This window comes from Ochotona curzoniae, unplaced genomic scaffold (assembly GCF_017591425.1).
Source record: "Ochotona curzoniae isolate NIBS_2020 unplaced genomic scaffold, NIBS_Ocur_1.0 contig_832, whole genome shotgun sequence".
Classification (NCBI taxonomy): Eukaryota; Metazoa; Chordata; class Mammalia; order Lagomorpha; family Ochotonidae; genus Ochotona; species Ochotona curzoniae.
Window position 1 is genome coordinate 8,477,067 of NW_024466580.1, and position 20,034 is coordinate 8,497,100.

General features: G+C 42.9%; 1 protein-coding gene across 1 annotated transcript in view; it reads left to right on the top strand.

Annotated features, from left to right (window-relative positions):
- Nucleotides 1-5,367: 5,367 nt before the first annotated feature.
- The window catches only part of CDON (cell adhesion associated, oncogene regulated), a 58,917-nt gene continuing 44,250 nt past the window's right edge, over nucleotides 5,368-20,034 (top strand). The window contains exons 1-7 of the mRNA XM_040992707.1: nucleotides 5,368-5,575; nucleotides 6,751-7,023; nucleotides 8,162-8,308; nucleotides 8,875-9,018; nucleotides 9,627-9,914; nucleotides 11,649-11,918; nucleotides 17,761-18,114. Of these exons, the coding sequence (XP_040848641.1) occupies nucleotides 5,500-5,575; nucleotides 6,751-7,023; nucleotides 8,162-8,308; nucleotides 8,875-9,018; nucleotides 9,627-9,914; nucleotides 11,649-11,918; nucleotides 17,761-18,114 (1,552 nt within the window). The 5' untranslated portion in view covers nucleotides 5,368-5,499. The remainder of the gene's footprint in view (nucleotides 5,576-6,750; nucleotides 7,024-8,161; nucleotides 8,309-8,874; nucleotides 9,019-9,626; nucleotides 9,915-11,648; nucleotides 11,919-17,760; nucleotides 18,115-20,034) is intronic.

Below are 20,034 nucleotides of genomic sequence, written 5' to 3' on the forward strand. Positions count from 1 at the left end.
CTCACCCCTTATTTCAGTGCTCCATAGACTTTCCTGGAGAGACTACCACCACTATCCTGAGAGCACAGGAATGATCGCAGCCAGTCACAACAGCCGTGGTGTTGCTGTTCGGTGTAGCTCTATCTGAAGGCATGAAAGAGGCAGAAGGACTTTTTCATGAACTCCTTATGAGACCAATGAATTAGATGAATCTTAGCAGCGCTGTTTTTCACATGTGGAATTCAATCCCTGTTTCTCATGGTTTAGGGACGCAGAGGTGTCTGCACGCCTAGATGGGTAAGGAAAGCAGGAGATAACTGAGGAAGCTGTTTTGAAATGAGTAGGAAGTTTACAGTTTTGAAAGCCAGCAAATATTCCCATGGAGTGTCAGCAGTTTTTGCTTGCAAATTTATTTTTAGGGAAATACGTGTTGTAAATTAGAACCACACAGCATAACAGCAGGACTTCTTATGCTACTTTATACTAGATTTGGGGTTGAAAGCAGGCATGTTGTGTCCATGGTGTTTTTTTTGTCATTGGAAACTCAGAGAATGAATGACAAGACTTGGAAAGTGGCTTGCGATACCTATGCCTTCCATTCTTTTTTGTAGTTACTTTTGTGCAGGTCTAGTATATTGTTAGCAGAATCCCTAATAGTTAAAATCGCCCTAAGCCTTATCAAGCATTTTGGTTGAATTCTCAAAGCTGTGTGCGCAGCATGAGTCTCTTAACCAAGGCTGGCGAGGGGCTGTTGCCCTCACATCTGCTGATGGTGGCTGTTAAGTCTAAGGTGAATACATTGGTGGCTTCTTTGGATGACACCTTGATAATACGTATTCAGGGTCTTCAACATAGCAAAGTAGTCTGATTATCTAGAAAGGAATGGGCCATTTTCTGTTGTCTTCCCAGATGCTTTAGCAGGGAGTTAGATGAGAAGAGGATCAGTTGGGACTTAAACTAGTCCCATATGGCATGCTGGTGTCACAGGCAAGCGGCTTAACCAATGTGCCACAACAAATACACTAAGTATTTGTGAAAACTTTTTTTGTTGTTGTTAACATTTTTCTACTTGTGGGAGTAAAATATTAATTGGGGTGAGTGTTGTGGTGTAGTGGGTAAAGCTGCTACCCGTGGCACTGCTATTCTATATGGGCACCGATTGGAGTCTTGGCTGCTACACTCAGATCCAGCTCCCTGCTAATGCCCCTGGGAAAACAGTGGAGGATGGTCCCTGGCAACCACATGGGAGTTCTGGATTCCTGGCTTCAACCTGGCCCTGCCCTGGCTGGGGAGTGAATGTTTTGTTTAAAATATCACCAGGTATTAACATTGGAACTTTAAAAAATTCTAAGTGAGGGAAATACTGAAGTTTTAAAACAAAAGTCAGAATTCGTGATATTATTACCAGCGGATATTTTAATGCTGTGTGCCCTGGAGCTGAAGTCAGCCAACCTCTTGCACGTGATATGGTGAGCATGTGTGGTGTGCTGTGGGCGGGTGTGTTCTGGCCATGGCTTGTTTTTTCTCCTCGTCTGGGGTTTTTCCAGACCAGAAGAGAGAGGAGGACAGGGAAACAAATATATAGGGGAATCTAGGATGGTTGTCTCTCTGACAAGGTAAGTTTTCTTGCATGTGAAAAAGGGCTGACCTGTGTGTGAGAGAGTTGCAAAAGTGTTGTTTAGCTGTGGTGGACCTGGCCACACAGGATTGTCCAACTGTCGAAACTGTGCAGGGGGAATGTGTGTATGTGCATGAACATATAGTCTTTTTAATTTGTTTTATTAATTTTCATCTACGTGAAGGGCTGGGGTGGGGATGGAAAGAGTGAGAGCAGTAGCTTGCATTTGTTGGTTCACGCCCAGAATGCCCACAAGAGCCAGGTCTGGACCGGGCCTGAGACAGGATCCAGGAGCTTGTCTGGGTCTCCCACTCAGATGGCAGGGTCCAACCAGTTTGCCATCACCCGCTGCCTCCCAGGATGTATTAGCAGAGAGCTGGATGGAAAGTAAAGTAGTAGGACTCAAACCAGCACTCCAGTGTGTGGAGCTAGTATCCTAGGCAGCAACTTACGCTGTCATACCCAGGGTATGTGTGTGTTTGTATAGTGGCCTACTAGTCAAAAAATAGGACACTATAGCTTCAAGTGTCTGCTTTTTTTTTTTTTTTTTTTAAAGAATAATAGTACTTTTGAAAACAGCTCTGATTGAATGAATTTCCTTCAGTGGTTATGGTTCTGTTGTAACTTCTGTGTGTGCCTCTAACCCTCCTTGTGGTCGGTGATGTTTATTTGTGAGGTTTACACCTGGGTGCTGTTGATGCTGGCTGAATATGTCAGGCTACTTGACCCAGGGACAACAGAATCATATTTCTTATTCTTGATCATGGTTCACTAACAGACAAAATAGGCCTCCGGTGGATTAAGATAACCGAGTCAACACACACTTACTTGTTAAATGCTTTTATGGCCATTGGTTCTTTCCACGTTCTTTCCAAGAGATCATGCGAGGCAACCTAATAGAAACAGACTTCACAGAGGAGCTTCCCATGTGCTAATATTTAAGTGGTGATAATGAGCCATGGAACTTCAAAGAACGGCTATCAAATATCGGGAGGTCATGTGCTAGGGTTAAAGTTGACGCTGGAATTTGTTTCCCTGCTTTTTAATAAATAAATACTTGAAGAAAGATTTGGCAAAAGCAAGGCACGTGCCTCTTGTGCCCATTCTGTCAAAGAGAACTCTCCTGTTAACAAGTTCCTGGAATGTTTACTTTGCTCTGACTGCTTCCTAGGGGTGTGTCAACTCAGCCTTGAACCAAGTGAGAATTCAAATAAACCTGAAGGGTTTTCATACAGCTGACCTCTTCTGCCCGTGAGTGGAGCCAATGGGTCCTCTATCAGGAGCAAGAGAAAAAGTTGAAAGGCCGTCCATGACATGATTCCCATGAACTGAATAAACTTGAGCGTGCGACTTTGGGAATTTGGAGTAGCTTATCAAAGAGAAGATATCAGAGCCTGTCATTTTTTATAAGCCGTTTTAAAGATACCTTGCAATGATTAGGATTACCCTTTCTTTGTGTAAATAAAAATGGGTGTGAAATTCTCATTTTTAGAATGTTGACAATGTAGCCACATTGTTACATTTTTGTTGTGTTTAATGGTTACAGTGTCTTTGTCCAGCCTAGACAGGTGGGAATGGGAGTCAAAATGTGCATACTTAGCTAGTATACTCTAGCTTAGTTTCTGGTATATAGTAGACACTTATTATTTGATAATGTTTAAGATATAATAAGAGTAGATAAATATACTGAGTTCGGATAACAGTTCTCATTAAATATGACTTTTAATGTACTGCTTGGAATTGTTGTATTAACATCTACTTTTCATTGTAAGAATTACTTAGGAAGTGCCTTCTGCTAAACATTAGAATTTTTCCAAGTTGAATATGTTGCTGTTCTTGCCTTCCAAGAGTACAGAGCTGTGTGACCAGATTAGTCACATGCAAGAATAATAAATACAGCGAGGGGCATGTGTCCAGGCTTGGAGGAGGAAGAATTACCGTCATTTGAAAGATGGCACATTGTTAATTTAATAATTTTTAAAATTTCTGTTGTTTATTTTCTGTCTCCCACTGCAATACAAGCAAAGGTGGAAGTTTTTGCCTTGCTACTTACTTTATTTAGGTATTTTTAATTGCTTCTTTCCCAAGCTTGTGGGATGGTACCTAGTATAAGACAGGCATTCCGTAAATCTGTTGCAGGAATGAGTGATTTTTGGTAGATACTGCCAAATTGTGCTCTCTTCCCTCCCAGAGAATTACAGTTTACATTTCTTCCAACCGTGTTAGGATGGTCATTTTTTTCTTTTTCCCACATTCTTGCTAGTGCTGGTTTTTGTGAGATTTTCTTGATTTTGCTAAATGTGCTGTACTGTCTGTGCATTAAGAAGCACAGAAGCAAGCCTTCCCTTGACAGGCATGCATCTCGCTGCAGTTTCTGCAGAAGGGATAGTCCGCCTGCTTTCCGTGAGTCTGCCCTTGCCACCTGTGCCGCAGCCAACATTAGAGCCCCGTTCTTTCTCCACTGAAACCACTTTTGTCACTACAGCTGTGACATCCATACTGCCTTTTTGCCAGGGTGTCTCATCTTACTCTGCCCCTTAGGGTTTGAAGCAGGGGATCATTCCCTTCTAGAAACACTGTCATCCCCCTCCCCAGACCCCACCTGTCTGGAGGAAACACTCTTAGAGGCATTCTTGCTGTTTCATTGCTTCCAGCTTCCACGGAGTCTCCACTTGTACTGCTTTTGCTGTTTGGTCTCTAAAGTTGGACTATCTCCAGGCTCTTACCTGGCGTCTCCTTCTCCATCCTCGACACTTATTCTTCATAGGGAGACCCCACCTGCGCCAAGCTTTCATATGCCTGTGCTGGCTTCTCCCCTCAGCTACGGACTGCTGTACACACTTGTTGGCTTGAAGGTGTTGGTCAAACTTATTTTGCTGGGTTACAACTGATAGCTAATCCTCTGTTCCATGTTCCTCATTTCAGTCAATAGGGCCATTAGGTATTTTATTACACTAAAACCCAAGAATTATCCTTAACGCCTCCCTGTCTCACACACCTTCAGCAAGTGCTGTTGGTTCTTCCTGTGGAATATGCTCTGACTCCAGTTCGTGTTTCCCTGCCTCATTGCTGCCTCACTGGCTGACTGCACCATGTCCTCATCTGCTCCCCAGGGTGATTCCAGTGTCTCTTGACTTTGGTCTTCGTCTTCCATTCTTGCCTGTGTCTCACCAGCCAGTGAGTTTTTGAAAACTTGAATGAAATGCATCACTTTTCTCCTTTAGGGGTTAGTTTGTACATTCAGAATAAATCTCTCAACCTTTCCCATGACCTTCAAAAATGGTTGTGATCCAGCGCAGGCTTTGCCTTGAACTGCTGTTTTCCTGGCTCAGCCCAGTGTCACCCTGGACTGTGAAGCCTAGTCCAAACACAGGCCTGTACTTGTTACTCTTTCTGTTTGTACAGTCATTGAGTCTGACTTCCCCACCAGAAAAAGGAGAGAAAACTAATAGTACTACCTCTTCGGGTTGCTGTGATGGTTAAGCCATTACACTGAAAGCAATGAAGTGGCACCTGGTACATAGGAAGCACTGGGTAAATGATGGGTACTATTTTGGTGTTTTCTTTATTGCTGTGTGTTTGGAAAAGCCTAGGAGGAGTGCATGTTGGTTGTGTGGAGTTTTAGAGGCACGTGAAGTATAAAAATGGAAATGTACAACAGAAATCAGTTTATGGATTGGGAAGTAAGTGATGTATCCTTAAGTGCTTGGGACTTAACATATTTTTTGCAAAGCTCTCAGAATAAGTGGTAGCTGTTATGCTCACAATGCTGGCTCTTCAGATGAAATATTTCAACAGTTTTGTGGTTTAGAATTTTCTTTTATCCCTTTTTAATGTTTCTGCAGTGATCCAAGGCCTGGTTTTGCTCCGGAAGTCTGCCCTGCCTCCTGTAGTCTGGCGCTATGCATCCAGATCTTGGGCCCTTATGGACATTGCTGTGTGTGATTCTGGGGCTGCTGTGCTCTTCTGCAAGCTCAGGTAGGAGGAAGGAGAGGCAGAGCTGGGGCTGAGGCCTTTCCTCTTCATAACCCAATAAAAACAAAGCTTGAATTAGCTATTTTGCCATTAATAGTGGTTTCTAAAACTTGATCAACTACCATAATTTCAAAACTTGGTTAATTAAGCAATTTAAGAATATCTTAATCCTGCCTTAGATATTACTTGGTCTTCCTGTAAGCATGTTTGTTACAACTGTGTGTGTGTGTGTGTGTCTGTCTGTCTGTCTGTCCCAAGGCTAGTATGTGGCCTGTGTGCATGGGTACAATAATGCTTGTTTAGGCAATATCAAAGTACTGTCTAGTTATGTTAGATGTAGTAAAGGAAAAATCAAGTTAGCAGTTTTCTTTTCTGTTCATGTTTTGTGAAGCAGTAACCACAGAATCAGCCAAGCACTTCTATTCTTCATTCCTGATTAGGTATCCCATAAAAAAGTGTATAGCATTTTTTCTTTTTAAATATTTTATTCTGTCAGATTAATATTATTCTTGTTCCCCTTCCCCTTTTGGGAGAATGGAGAGAATTGTTAGTGCTAATTTTAGTGCAAGAACATTCCTACCCCCAGTTCCTGGAGAAATAAAACAAATGAAATGCTTTTAAATACCAAATGAAATGTTGAAAATTTACATCTAAGAAATTGTATTTCAGTGTGGCTTCATAACTTTCTCTCTGTTTTCTTGGACATGATTTTATACTAGAGGCAAGGGATGAGGAAGTACCAGCAAGGCTTTCACTCACAGAATAATGTGCTCTCCCTACAGCAGATACCACCAGGAAAGGGCGAGAGAATTCTTTTTTGTTTTAGAAGTAATTTTTAGTTTTTTAGGTTGTGAGCCTTGAGTTTTAGAAGTCACTTTGTTAAAAAGAATAGTTTGCTATCCTCACGAAAAAATAGTATTGTGTATGATTTTTATCATAACTTGTAATGGTTAAGTCCCAGGATAACAATTTGTTTTCCTGCTCCCCGCTTTTTTCCTTCCAAAAGATGAACTTATGAGAAGTTGCTAGAAGTTACAAATATCAAGAACCATACCATGTGTCAATGAAAGATTGCATTAGTTACGCAGAGCCAGATGCCGTGTATTTAATATGCTTTTTTCTCTCTGTGTCACTCCCTGTCTTATAATCCCTTTGCCCATGGGGATATTCTCTTGCAGACTTGGCACCAGCCTTTATTTCTGAGCCTGTCTCTGCTGTCCAGAAACTTGGTGGACCTGTGGTGCTTCATTGTTCTGCTAAACCTCTGACTGCGCACATCTCATGGTTGCATAATGGAAGAAGATTAGATAGAAACGTGGAGCAGGTTAAGATGCGTGAGGGAACCTTGACAATTTTTTCTCTTAACCCCTCGCTTTCGGGTTCCTACCAGTGCGTTGCCAACAACAGCGTTGGTGCCATTGTGAGTGGCCCTGCAACAGTCTCCACTGCAGGTGAGTTTCATTTTGTCCCACTTGGAGATGAACTTTCTGAAGTAACTTTAAGTGTTTGTGGTTGTGGTTGGTAGGGAGAACGTGGGCTTCATTGTGAGGCATGTTGAGGTCTTATCCAGCCTTAACTCAAGCTGTGTGTGTAACTTGGGGAATGTGCTTCAACCTCCGTGAGCCTAGCCTAGTGACGTCATCAGTGACGATGGTATGGAAATGATTTTGCTGTTTAATTTGGACACTTTCCTGGTGAATTCTGTACAGTTTCTCTTTGTGAGTGCTTAAAAGTCCTTAATACCAATAACAAATACCAAAGCAATTATCTACTTTGATATTCAGTTATTTCATACAGTCTTATATCTTTATTTCAGATGAAATTTTTTATTTGCTTGGATTACTGAGTGATTTTAATTTATTAAATTGAAACCAGGCTAGAGAGGCAGGAAAAAAACTGACTGTAAAGAAAGGAATGTTGCGTATGAGCTTATGGAAAATCTGGAATGCGTGGGTTTTCTGAGTAGGTTTGAGCCATCTGCCTTTCAAACGGTGATGGCTTACAGTAATGGAAAACGTCTTTGCAAGGGCACCCCTATTTACAGAACAAATCTGGATTCCCCAGGAGCAGTGAGTTTGTCATAACTGAGAAGAGTAAATGTTTTTGTAGAGCTCTGACCCATGGACAGCTCCAAGACACACAGTGGAGCGCTGCATTCCTGGGGCAGGCTGCTGAGAGCTGAGTGCATTGGGAACAGTCGGGGCCCTTCCATGCAGCATCCATCCGCCTTACCGTAGCCAAAAAATCGGAGCCATCAGCTGCTTTGGTGTTTAATGTCCTGGGTTCGTTCCCAGATGTTGGACTACATGTGAATAACTACAAACAGAATAATGATACATTGGGGAAATGATTGTGCCTTCCTGTTCTGGTGGGTGTTTGAGGAGCAGTCTGCTTGCTTTGGTAGTCCCCTGATTCCTGGAAATGGGGCCCACACTTACCTCTCAGCCTTCAATCCTACATCTCCACTGCAGCTGCTTTCTGAGTTAGCAAGGTCATGTGGGCAGTGCTGCAGATGTTGTTTTTCATGTTTACATTTCCTTTGGGAAAAGGAATTCAGAATTGCATCTCTTTATCTGTTTCTTCTTTCAGTTCTTGAGGATTTTGATTCATCCACAAAACCCGTCATTACAGCAGAGGAAAGAAGTACTGGCTTCATTGCCTGTGGGGTACCAGCCAGTATCCCCAAAGCTGAAGTGCGTTACAAAATCCGGGGCAAGTGGCTGAAACATTCCACAGGTAAGGGAAAGCATCTGTGAAGAACCAGTGGCACACTCTGAGCACCTGTCAGTTAAATAACCCTCTGTGAAGTTCTGGGTGCTGGGGACTGAGGCTGTAGAAGTACCTGAGATGGCTTGTCTCCCAGAGGTCAAGTACAGGAGACTGGAATCATCACACCCGATGCTGTGTTCATGTACTCCTCTGTGTGTGTGTGTGTGTGTGTGTTTCTTTACCCTTTTTCTGCTGCTGGAGCATGGCTGTATCTTGTGTGCCTGGCCTGTTGGGTAGTAACTAGCCAATCAGTGAGCAGTGAGATGGAGGCCTGTCAGGGTCACCTCATCTTTCACTCAGCCTGGTTCCTTTTGTGGTGTTAACATGTCTCTGATAGGCTTGCTTTTGTTTGTGCTAATACGGTTAACTGGTTTTTGACTCTGCCTTGATTGCCCCTTCCTTGACCATTTGCTGCTAGTCTTTGTGTCTAAACCTGAAGCACAGTCTTCCCCTTGGATAGTTGTCACTGTGTTGAGGTGGCCTTCAAGTGCAGAGGCTTAACTACTTCCTTCCTTCCTCTCTCCCTGCCTCAGGGAATTACTTCATCCTTCCCTCAGGAAATCTCCAAATTCTGAATGTATCCACAGAGGACAAAGGGTCATATAAATGTGCAGTTTATAATCCTGTCACCCAAGAATTAAAAGTGGAACCTGTTGGCCAAAAGCTCCTTGTGAGTCGTAAGTATTTGGAGGGGAATGGTAACCACAAAAGCATTTCTCATAAAAGGTTGAGAAATTAGATTTTACGTTTTTTTCCTACCTCCTATTGGTGTATCATCAGAAAGTAGACATATGAACGCATTAGAGAATAGCAGTACACATATTTTAAAAATACAAAGGTATGGAGATGGCAGTTTTGGTCCAGGTGACAAAATGGAATGGGAAGAATTTTACCCTTTGCTCAAATACAAAGAAATTATAGAGGAAATACAGTTATATGTCAGTGATCGTCAAATTGACAGCTGTGAACTGGGACAGGAAAGTGAGAGATTGGGGTGCTTTGTCTCAGATACAGTAAAACTCATTGCTGATTCTTTGGTGATAGCGTCTTATGTGGCAAGGTTTCTGAACTTGACACTTCTGCCTTTCCACTTGACTCATGCTGAGGTAACCCTGAGGGACCACACATGTTTTAGTTCTCAGCTTACTCTGTGCTGACTTCCGCACAGGACCTAGTAGCATAAAGAGAAGTAAGTGGGAACACAAGGATCCACAAAGCTTTAGCTCAGGAAGACACCAGCAGCGTGTCCTAACTCATACACCTCTGTGTTCCCCTCCTTTTGCAGGCTCTGCCACAGACGATATCCACATCCTTCACCCCACTCTTCCTCAGGTGGTAGCTGTCCTCTCTCACAGTGCCGTGACCCTAGAATGTGTGGTGAGCAGGGTCCTGGCCTCACCAGTGCGATGGCTGAAGGACAGGCAGGAGGTCGTGCTGGGGAGGACCTGGAGGAGGTGGCACTCTCACCTGACCACAGATAGCATTGACCCAGCTGACGCCGGGAACTACACCTGCATGGTGGGAAGCCCCTCGGGAGAAGTAAAACACGTGACATACACGGTTGATGTACTTGGTAAGGTGTTACTAAATACTTTTTTTTTGCATCAGGCTATTTTTCTGAAATGCTCGTGTGTTTCAGGGAAAGACCTATATGTGAACTAGAAACAAAATAGGAAATATTTACACCAGTAGCACAGGTTTTGTTTTTCCTAAAAGACTGCTGAGTTGCTTTTCACAGTTGATGTTCTTGGGAGCTTTGCCCCCAGCGTAGTGATATAATGCAGAACTTGTTCTCCCACATTCATGATGTGGAGGAAAGAAGCTGGAAATCAGTCAACTGGAAGATTCCGGGTCGTGTCTGTGTGTGGTGTACAAAAACAGAAACTAAGAGAACCAACTGGCGACTTCTTTGTCATCTAACAAAGAAGCCTGTTGATTTAATTTTATTTTCTCTTTTGGAATCACTTCTCTTTGGCTCATTAAGTCTGCATTATTTTACCACATTTCCATATACAGGTTGAGCATCCCTAATTGAAAATGCCTAAAATGCTCTGAGATCTGAAGCTAAATTAGATTTATTTATTAGAGAGGGTACACCTGCACACACATTTCAATCTATTGGCTCATTCCCCAAGTGCTTGCAGTCAAGAGCCTCTGGCTGGGGCTAAGACCAGGAACTGGGAACTCGGTCCAGGTCTGCCTCGACTGGACTGGTAGAGGAGCCCAGCTCCTTGGGTGGTCATCACTGCTTCCAGGCTCTGGGTTTAGAGGTAGATGCAGACGTTGGACCACGACACTTGGGATGTGGGACGTGAGCATCCTAGGTGCTGGACTGAAAGTGCACTTGTTGGCACTTTCTGAGTGTTGCTATTATACTGAACAATTTCCGAGTTTGCAATATTTTCACTTATGAATGCCCAACCATTAAAGGCTAGACAAATACTCTGAAGCACTTCTGGTGCTAAGCATTTTGCTTGAGTAAAACTGTATCCTGTATTTGCTTCCTCTCAGAGCTGTTGCATCTTTTTCTGCTAGTTATCTCATTGTCAGGTGAAACAGCAAACATGTTTTGTTTTATCAAAGATTTTTCATGAAAATCAGGGGAAAAAAAGGGTGGGAACTCCTTCATAATAAGTAAGTTTTTTGGGGTAAATCATCTACATATTTATTTACACCATGGCCTGATATAGGTCAGGAACACTGAAGTTACAATAAGTGTGTGTCAAGTAGACTTTGACATCCAGTGATAATCAGGACTACGTGAATACATGTAATCATTTAACTTAGGAATACACTATAGATGTTGTTAAATGTTCTACTTTTTCTGAGTAAAAAGTGACTTGATGGGTCTAAAGATTATTTTTTGGAGGAAGCCTGATGTATACACTTAACCTCAAAGTAGAATTGGCTATAAAAATAAGTTAATCTCATTCAGTGTTCTTCTGTCTTGGCTTTTGTCTGGTTTGAAATACAGAAAAACTGTTATTTTATTTCAAACTAATCATCTTAAATAAACAAGCGAAGCACAGGTTTATAAATTGTATGTGTATGTGTGGGGAGTTTAGAGGGTGGAGCGATCTATAAAAGGAGGCTAACATATTAATTACATATGGTTTATCCTATTAGTGGAAGTTGAATACATTTCTGATTTTTTTCTTAGTGACCACAGCAGATGGAAGAATGTGAATAAACAATACAAGTTGGTTTCTACTAGTTATTGGGGGAGAGAAGATTTTATGTGAGTTGAGTGATAATTTAAAGAGTACATCTGGAGGGCTCGAGTTTAATTTGTGTGTTTTGTTTTCAGAGCATGCCTCAATTTCGGCAGGCCTGCAGGACCTGACAGTGCCTCTTGGTGCCACAGCTCAGTTTACCTGTGAAGTTCATGGGAATCCTATGCCCAACCGCACCTGGCTTCATAATGCCCATCCCATCCCCCCTTCCCCACGACATGTGGTCGTAGGGAATGAACTGAAAATTAGTGGGGTTACTCTGGAAGACACCGGACTGTATCAGTGTGTGGCAGATAATGGGATTGGATTTATGCAATCAACTGGAAGACTTGAAATTCAAAAAGGTAGGCCTTGAGTCCCTGTAATCATTTTTTCTTTATAGATTGGTTTTAGTGACGTAGTTCAAAATGAAACCACTTTTACTGAAAGAAAAAAATGCCACAGTGTTCACATTTCTGGCTAGTGGTAGATAAACATTTACATGAAGAAGCAACCTGAGTTTTCAGGCTTATTAAAAGTATATTTTTAAAAAGATTTATTTATTGATTTGAAAGGCAGAGTTAGACAGAGAGCGATCTCACATGCACTGTTCCATTCCCTAAATGGCCACAGTGCCAGGGCTGGGCTACGCTGAAACCAGGGGTCTGCACTTCTGCCCATAGGGGTGGCGGGGCCCCAGCGCTCAGGCTGTCCTCTGCTGCCTTCCATGTGCATTGGCAGGGAGCCTGATCAGAAATGGAGCGCCAGAACTTGAACTGGTCCTCATAAGGGATGCCAGCATCACAGATAGTGGCTTCATGTGCTGTACTGTGTCACTCATCCTATAAAAGAATATTTTTTAAGAAACTATCTGTGCAGCATTTACTACATAGTTTCAAAATTGTCTGGTGATCTCTTATTCGTGTTTCCCAGACCAATCTGATTTCTTCTTTAGAATGAACTAGCTTTGTTTATTTTTTGAATGCCTTTGTGAACACACAAGCAGTCATGTACAATGTATGTGAGGTTGCATTTTATAATAAATATTTTATAATATAATTGGTGGCAGCATTTGAGAGGCAAGCACAAATACACACACATATACAGAGTTCCCATCCGCCTCTACCTGCGGCAGCCAGAACTGGGCCAGGGCTGAAGCTGAGAGCCAGGAGCTGCATCCAGGTATGCCATGTGGATGGCATGGACTTGGCTGCTTGAGCCTGTCAGGGTCTATGTTAGCAGGAAGCTGGAGCTGAGGGTTGAGTGTAGACACTCTGATAAGGGAAGTGGGCATCTTACCTGTAGGCCAAATGCTGCCCTGGACACTTTCCTTAACATTTTCTGGTTAACACAAATCTTGGCTGTCTTCTCATATGTGTGCATAAAGGGATATTTTCTTTTCTAATTGAGTTCTTCATATTCCATTGCATTAATGAGCAGTATGACCTAGTACCTTAGTGGCTGTTTCTAATCTTCTGATGTTACAAACAGTTTTGTCATGAATGCTTCTACAAAGATCATTTGGCTGTGTACCAGAGAACACATTTCTAGAAATGAATTGCAGAATAAGAACAGATGTGTGGTTTTGATTGGTACTATTGTCTTGCTGTGCATAGTGGTTGCTTGTTTAACTCCCACCAGCAATGTCATTCCCTTACCTGCTTCCCCAAACCCTTCCTGAGGAGGAGTAGCATCAGTTTTTAAAAATCTTACCCAAAGTAAAAAAGGAAATGCCTTTCAGTCTGCATTTAATTTTTTTAAAGATTTATTTTATTTTCATTGGAAAGGTGGATATACAGAGAGGAGAGACAGAGAGGAAGATCTTCTGTCCGATGATTCACTTCCCAAGTGAGCACAACGGCCGATGCTATGCCGATCCGAGGCCAGAAGCCTCTTCCAGGTCTCCCATGTGGGTGCAGGGTCCCAAAGCTTTGGGTCATCCTCGACTATTTTCCTAGGCCACAAGCAGGGAGCTGGAAGGGAAGCGGAGCCACCAGGATTAGAACTGGTGCATGCACATATGGGATCCCAGCGCATTCAAAGCTAGGACTTTAACCACTACACTGTCGTGCCGGGCCCTCAATCTGTATTTAATTTTGAATGAATTTGGGCTTTTTTCTTTTTTTTTTTTTTTAGTTTGGACTTTTTTTTTTTAGTTGGGCATCTTTTGAAATGTTTTCTTTCCTGTGTTTTGAATTTTCATTCTTTCATATAAAAATCTGGATTATTAACTCCTTTTTCTTATTGGTGTAAGAGATGTGTATAAAAGAAAGTTAGCCCAGGCCACTGCTATGGTATATGAAGCTAAGCTTCCACCTACAATGCTGGAATCCTGGTTCAAGCCCCGGCTGCTTCCAGTTCTGACCAGCTCCCTGCTGGAAAAGCAGTAGAAGCTGGTTCAAGTCCTCGGACGCCTGTATCCACATAGGAAACTCACTAAGAAGCTCCTGCCCCCCTGGTTTTGGAAAGGCTCAGCTCTGGCTGTGGCAGCCATTTGGGGAGTAAAGCAGTGGATGGAAGATCTCTCTTTGTCTTCCCTTTTTCTGTAACTCTGCCTTTCAAATAAAGATAAAATAAATCTTAAAAAAAAATAAAGGAAGTTAGTAAGACTGAAATATGGTGAGCTGAGTAAAAGTACAGCAGAACAGGTGAACGCAGCGCAGAATAAAGAGCCTGTACAACGGGCAGCGATGTAGTAAATAGAAAGTGAAAAGGAGATGGAGAGCATCAGTGCAGACAGAAGTTAGTCCTTTGAAAAATCTGGTAAAGTGGACACATCTCGGAAGAGGAACAAGAGCAGAGAGGCAGCAGCAAGCAGCATTAGGAATAAAAATGGGGTGGAAAGTACAAGGCTCATAGAGATTCTAATAGTTTTCAAATACAGGCAGCCATGGGCCAATTCTGAGCTTAGTGAGCCGACAAAAATGAAAAGCACAGATGGTCCTGCAGCTACGGAGCACACTGCAATAGCAGTTAAAAATCTTCCCACAAAGAAACACCAGGCCTGATGGTCTTGGGGAGGGTTCTGCCAGACTTTTAGTAATAGACCTTTCCAGATGCTACACAGACTGTTCCAGAGAAAGGGGAAGATGGAAACTTTCCAGTCAGCATGATCTTGACTCCAGAGTCATGAAGGAACGGTGCAGCAAAGGCAACCCAGATGCCAGTCTCAGTTATGAGCCTAGGCGCAGATTTCTAACCACACCGTTCCGCAGCCAGCAGCGTATATAAAGAGAAAATACATCTTACAGGAGTTACCCAGGAATCTGTCTCAAAGGAGGAAGTATGATCGTCTCATTAGAAGTAAGGAAACAGTGGACTTATGCTTAAAAAATGAAAATAGAAGGGAGCTTTCTTTAGATCTGTTTGTTTATTTGAAAGTCAGAAGTTACAGGCGGAGGGAGGGACAGAGATATCTTAAGTCCGCTGGTTCACTCTCCAAATGGCCATGTGACCAGGGCCAAGCCCTAAGCCAGGAGCCGGGAGCATCATTCGTGTTTCCCAGATGGATGTTAGGAGGTCAGGCACTTGGGCCAGCCACTGCTTTCTCAGATCATTAGCAGGGAACTGGATCACAAGTAGAGCAGTGGGACTTGAACTGGTGTCCATTGAAGATGTCGCTGACACAAGCAGCAGCTTTACCTGCTGTGTCAGGGAAACTTGGGCTGCAGAAAAAAAAAAATTTTTTTGACTAAACAGTGTTTTACAAAAACCAGTAAGACACATCATCCCCCGCTGCCCCAAGATTTATTTATTGTTGCAGTGCTAGGTGTCCTCTGCAGGCTCCAGTGTACTGCCATATCCTCCATGTGCATCTGGCTATGCTGTCCACTGCTTCGTCTAAGCCACTGAGGAAGCCCAGCTCTGACACATGCACTCCACAGTCAGACCATGGAACCTGCAATTTTCTCCATGGTTGGTGTTCTGAGTCCAGCAGTTCAGTTGGGGGGGATTCCCAAAGAAACTTCATCTGAGGTGATTCCGGACTTAGATCTGTAACTCAAATTTCCAATTTACAAAGCTGTAGCTGTGAAATCTATCTTCACACTTAAAAATTAAAGGAGAAATTTATTTAAAAATACCGAAGCGCTGCCTATTGTACAGATTATAACTAGCAAAAATCATTTTACGTCAGGAATTGTATATAAAGATGGGTTGAGTTTCAGAATCCTTGCCTATCTCTAAAAGTTTGCACTCTCAAGCACTACCAACCAATAATGAAGGGATGAGAGTGCTCTGTCTTACCTGGCCCTGGAAACTGGCATCCCCGAGCCCTGGCAGCAGCCCACAGATTGGCAGACAGCTGCTGAGGGTTCTGATGCTGTCATATCAGCTCTGTTGCAGTTCTTTCTCCAAGTGAACAGGCGGCTCGCAGGGCTCTGACACGGCCTTCTCCCTCCGCCAGCTGACAGTTTACAAGTGTCACCAGTTTCCTTTGCATTGGATGGCTCAGTGTGCTCTGGTTCGAACTAGCTACACCTTTCCCTCTGCTTAATGGTTTTAAGTAGAGTGCCAGATCCTCAACACATTTCTTTGTAACCTCATAGTGTTTATTCTCACCTAAATTACTTAACTTTATCGACTGATGATCTGGTACCTGGGCTCCCACTAAATGGAGAAGTGCAAAATTGACTGTAAGCACATCAGTGTCTGTTAATGGCAGTCTGGTCAAATGGACAAGCCTTTTCAGTGAAGTTCAGTGAAGTTTATGCAGGCAGGTCTTGCAAACAGTGTTTGCACGTTCTCATCAAATCCATTATAGCAGACTGGACAGGACAGAAACTGTCCGTTGAGGTGTCTGCACAGGCATCGTGGAAGCTGTGTGCTCGGGTTAGCAGTCTAGCAGGTCATTCTTTTGCTGTGTAGTGTTTTGTAAACTGAGGGGACCAAGGCTGGGTCTGCTAAGTGCCACTCCCAGGAGCCCTGCAATGGTGACTGAGTGCCACATCTTGCCGGGCAGAGCTCGGCGGTGACTTCACAGCCTCAGACTCCATCAGGAGCTTACAGGGACAGCCCCAATGACAGTGGCGAAGGTCGCAATGGGACCTCCTCCTCCCTTCGCCTCTTCCTCAAAATTAAATCTTAACTCAGGCCATATGGACAAAGACAAGTCCCAGTAGATTCAAGACTTCAGTAGGAAAGAAAAACTAGAAGTGCTACTAAAGGAAATATTGGAGAAGACAGGATCTGTGGGTAAGGCTAACTTAAAGAGATATTACTTCATTGAAATAGCAGTGTCCTGGTTATTAAAAGGTACTTTTAAAAAATGAAAAGAGAAAAATTAAAAGATACTAGCAATGTTCATAGTTAACCCAAAGAGCTATATTTGGTATATACAGAGACCTCTGAGCCATGACAAGAAAGATGAGCAAACCCACAGAAAGCTAGAGAGAAGGCGTTTCACAGAAGGAAGATGTGACTGTCACATGCTCACGTGGTGACATTCAGCTTCATGATTGCTCAGGGAGTGAGGTTGTGATCACGGGGATAGCGTTTCATACAGAATCAGAAACTCAGTCACGTTGAGACCGGCGGAGGTTGATTTTTGTCAGACTTGGGAAGTGGCATTAGAGAAGAAGAAAAACCTGCTGGATAAAATGCCATCTGCACGATCAGTATTCGTGCCAAAATTATTTAAAATGCCAAGAGAACAGCCTGGGTTGCCAATTAATCTGCCACCTGCAATGCCCTCACCACATTGAGTGTCAGTTCTAGTCCTGGTTGCTTCACTCCTGTTCTGTCTCTGCTAATGTGCCCGGGAAGGCAGCTAAAGCTGGCCCAGGTCCCTAGTCCCTGCTACCCACCTGACCTTGGCTTCAGACTGATCCAGCCCCCACTCTCCTGGCCACTGGGGAGTGAACCAGTGGCTGGAGTATCCTTCTCCATCTCTCTCTCTAACTTTTCTCATGTTAAGGTCTGAGGTTTTACATTCACATATTCTATGTTTACAGTGGTTAAATCTGTATAATCTCCTTTTTGGAGTGTTCTCAACAGTTTTCTTTATATATTCTTTTTGAAGGACAGGAAGTCTGTAGAAAATGATTAGGAGCCCACAGCTATGAAAAATTCTTTTTGTTGGCAGTTTTGTGGTTAAAGCTAAAAGTCTGTCTTTGTTCTGATCATTACTGTGGCATTTACACAGCAGGTTGAAGTCCTTTCCATTATAGATACTATAATATTGTTAATTCTTTGTGGATTTTTAAACAGACAATGGATTCAGACCAGTTATAATCACAGCACCAGCAAGTACGGAAGTGGTAGATGGGGACTTTGTCACCCTGTCCTGTAACGCCACTGGAGTGCCAGTTCCGGTCATTCGTTGGTATGACAGCCACGGACTCATCACCAGCCATCCATCTCAAGTCCTTAGATCAAAATCCCGAAAATCGCACTCCGTCGGGCCCCAGGGCTTGCACCCAGAGCCTGTCTACTTCATCATGTCTCGGGCTGGCTCAAGCTCTCTCTCCATTCAAGCAGCTACTCAGGAGCATGCTGGGAAATTGATCTGTGAAGCTACAAATGAGCATGGCTCCACACGGTCAGAAGCATTTCTAACAGTTGGTGAGTTGCTGTTAATGTTTTACGTGAAAATTTCCCTTCGTAGTAGAAGAGAAAGTGGTTGAAATTTGTTATTTTAATCAATCTAGCAATTTGAAGATAGATTTTTTTTTTCTCTCAATGACAGTGAAATGTAGAAGTATATTTTTTTGGTGTTTGCCTTGATGTGAATCAGAGTGATGTTTTTCTAATTTAAGCTTGTAGTCATCATATAGAAAGTTCATTCTGGAGCAAATTGAAAATATGGCTGATGTTAAGGATTCATGCTTTCAGTTTTCTAAAGCTACTGAAAAAAAATCATTACTGTTGTTACTTGGCTTGAAGACCTTGCTAGATTTGCCTTTGAGAGGCCAACTATCAAAGGTAGTTAGTGTTACCTTGATCAAGGGCTGCTAAAGTCCCTTCCCTGGGTATCTGCTTGAGTGGGTCACCTTGGGGTCCTCTTCTGTCCAGGTCCTTACGTCCACAGGTCAGGAGGCCGTGGGCTGCTTCCAGAGGCTGCAGTGCTTGCTGCTCCTTCTGGACAGATCTGAGCCTCCAGAACTCCCTGCTGCAGTTGCTTCACAGTCTGCTTCTATGGCAGGTGTTTTCGCTGGCCCTCGTGTGTAGCTTGGACCACACTTACGAGGGTGTGGGTACCCTTAAACCAGATGAGTGGCCACTGGGTGATGGTGAAAGGGTGGACTGAAGTACATGTACATGGCTGTTTCCTTTCCCATGTGTACAAGGTCCCTTTATCCCTGGAAGGAGCTACAGTGAAGTGGAGAAAGCCAGGGACTTCCTGTTATGCCTTCATACTACTCCCAGAGTGTGGAGAGGTCAGAGTGATGTGGAAGTGAAGCTTGGCAGGCTCTGTAACTTGAGCCAGTTACTGAACTCTGTGCTTGGTTTCTCACCTGTGTAACAGGTATAGTGAAGCAATTACTTTATGTAATTGCAGGGTTTAAGGAGCAGGAGACATAATAGTCATAGCTGATGGAACTAGATATTTTGTTGAACTTCTTCGCTTCAAAAATATGAGAGATCTGTTGCTCTTGGAAGTTATATAAGCTGATGTAAGATTGGAAGATCTTTAAGATTTTGTCCTGCTGTAGGGTTTTAGGTCTCAATGAAAATCCTTTTTGTGTATACTGATCCCATCCACTAATATCCTGCTTTGGTGGTCCCCATTGACTCTATGACCAGCTCTGTAATTGTGAAGATCCAACTGCATTTTTTAGCACTCGGAACAGTGCACAGCAAGCTACTTACTTCTTAGCCTTACCTAATTCTAAAATGTTGCTGTCATTCCTTTGTTTGTTGTGAAGATAGGAACAAGTGAGGTCGCTGAGAGATGACTTGGTGCTTCCTTTTGGTCTTCCTGGAGACCTTGAGTTATGAAATCCTGTCTGTATAAACATTTAAACAGTGAGTTACAATGGTACAAGACGATGAGTGTTGTCTGGGTTTCCTGAGTAGTTTGTGGTAGGAGATTTTTGCTTTGAATGGTCCTAGCAGGGACCTTGTAGACAGATCTGCTTTTATTTCCTCTTTATTTAGTTTCAACTCAGTCATTAAATTCATTGACATTGTTCTTTTTCTCAACTTTTCTCAATTTCTAGATATCCTATCATTTCACAGCATTGTTTTGATGGTTAATTGGGATAATATATGAGAAACAATTTTTGAAAGTACAGGTCATGCTCCAGTTAGGATGGTTTACCTTAAAAGTGTTCAAGTTTTATTTAAATATAATATAATATTTATTTATTTGAAAGGTAGATTTACACAGAGAGAAAGATCTTCCATCTATAGGTTAATCCTCAAATTGCTACAATGGCTGGAATCGGGCTGGCTTGAAACTGTCCTATGTGATAGGATTGGAGACAGTAGAAAACAGTTCCCTGAATCTCCGCTTTAATGAAAGTGTTGGAGATGGACTGG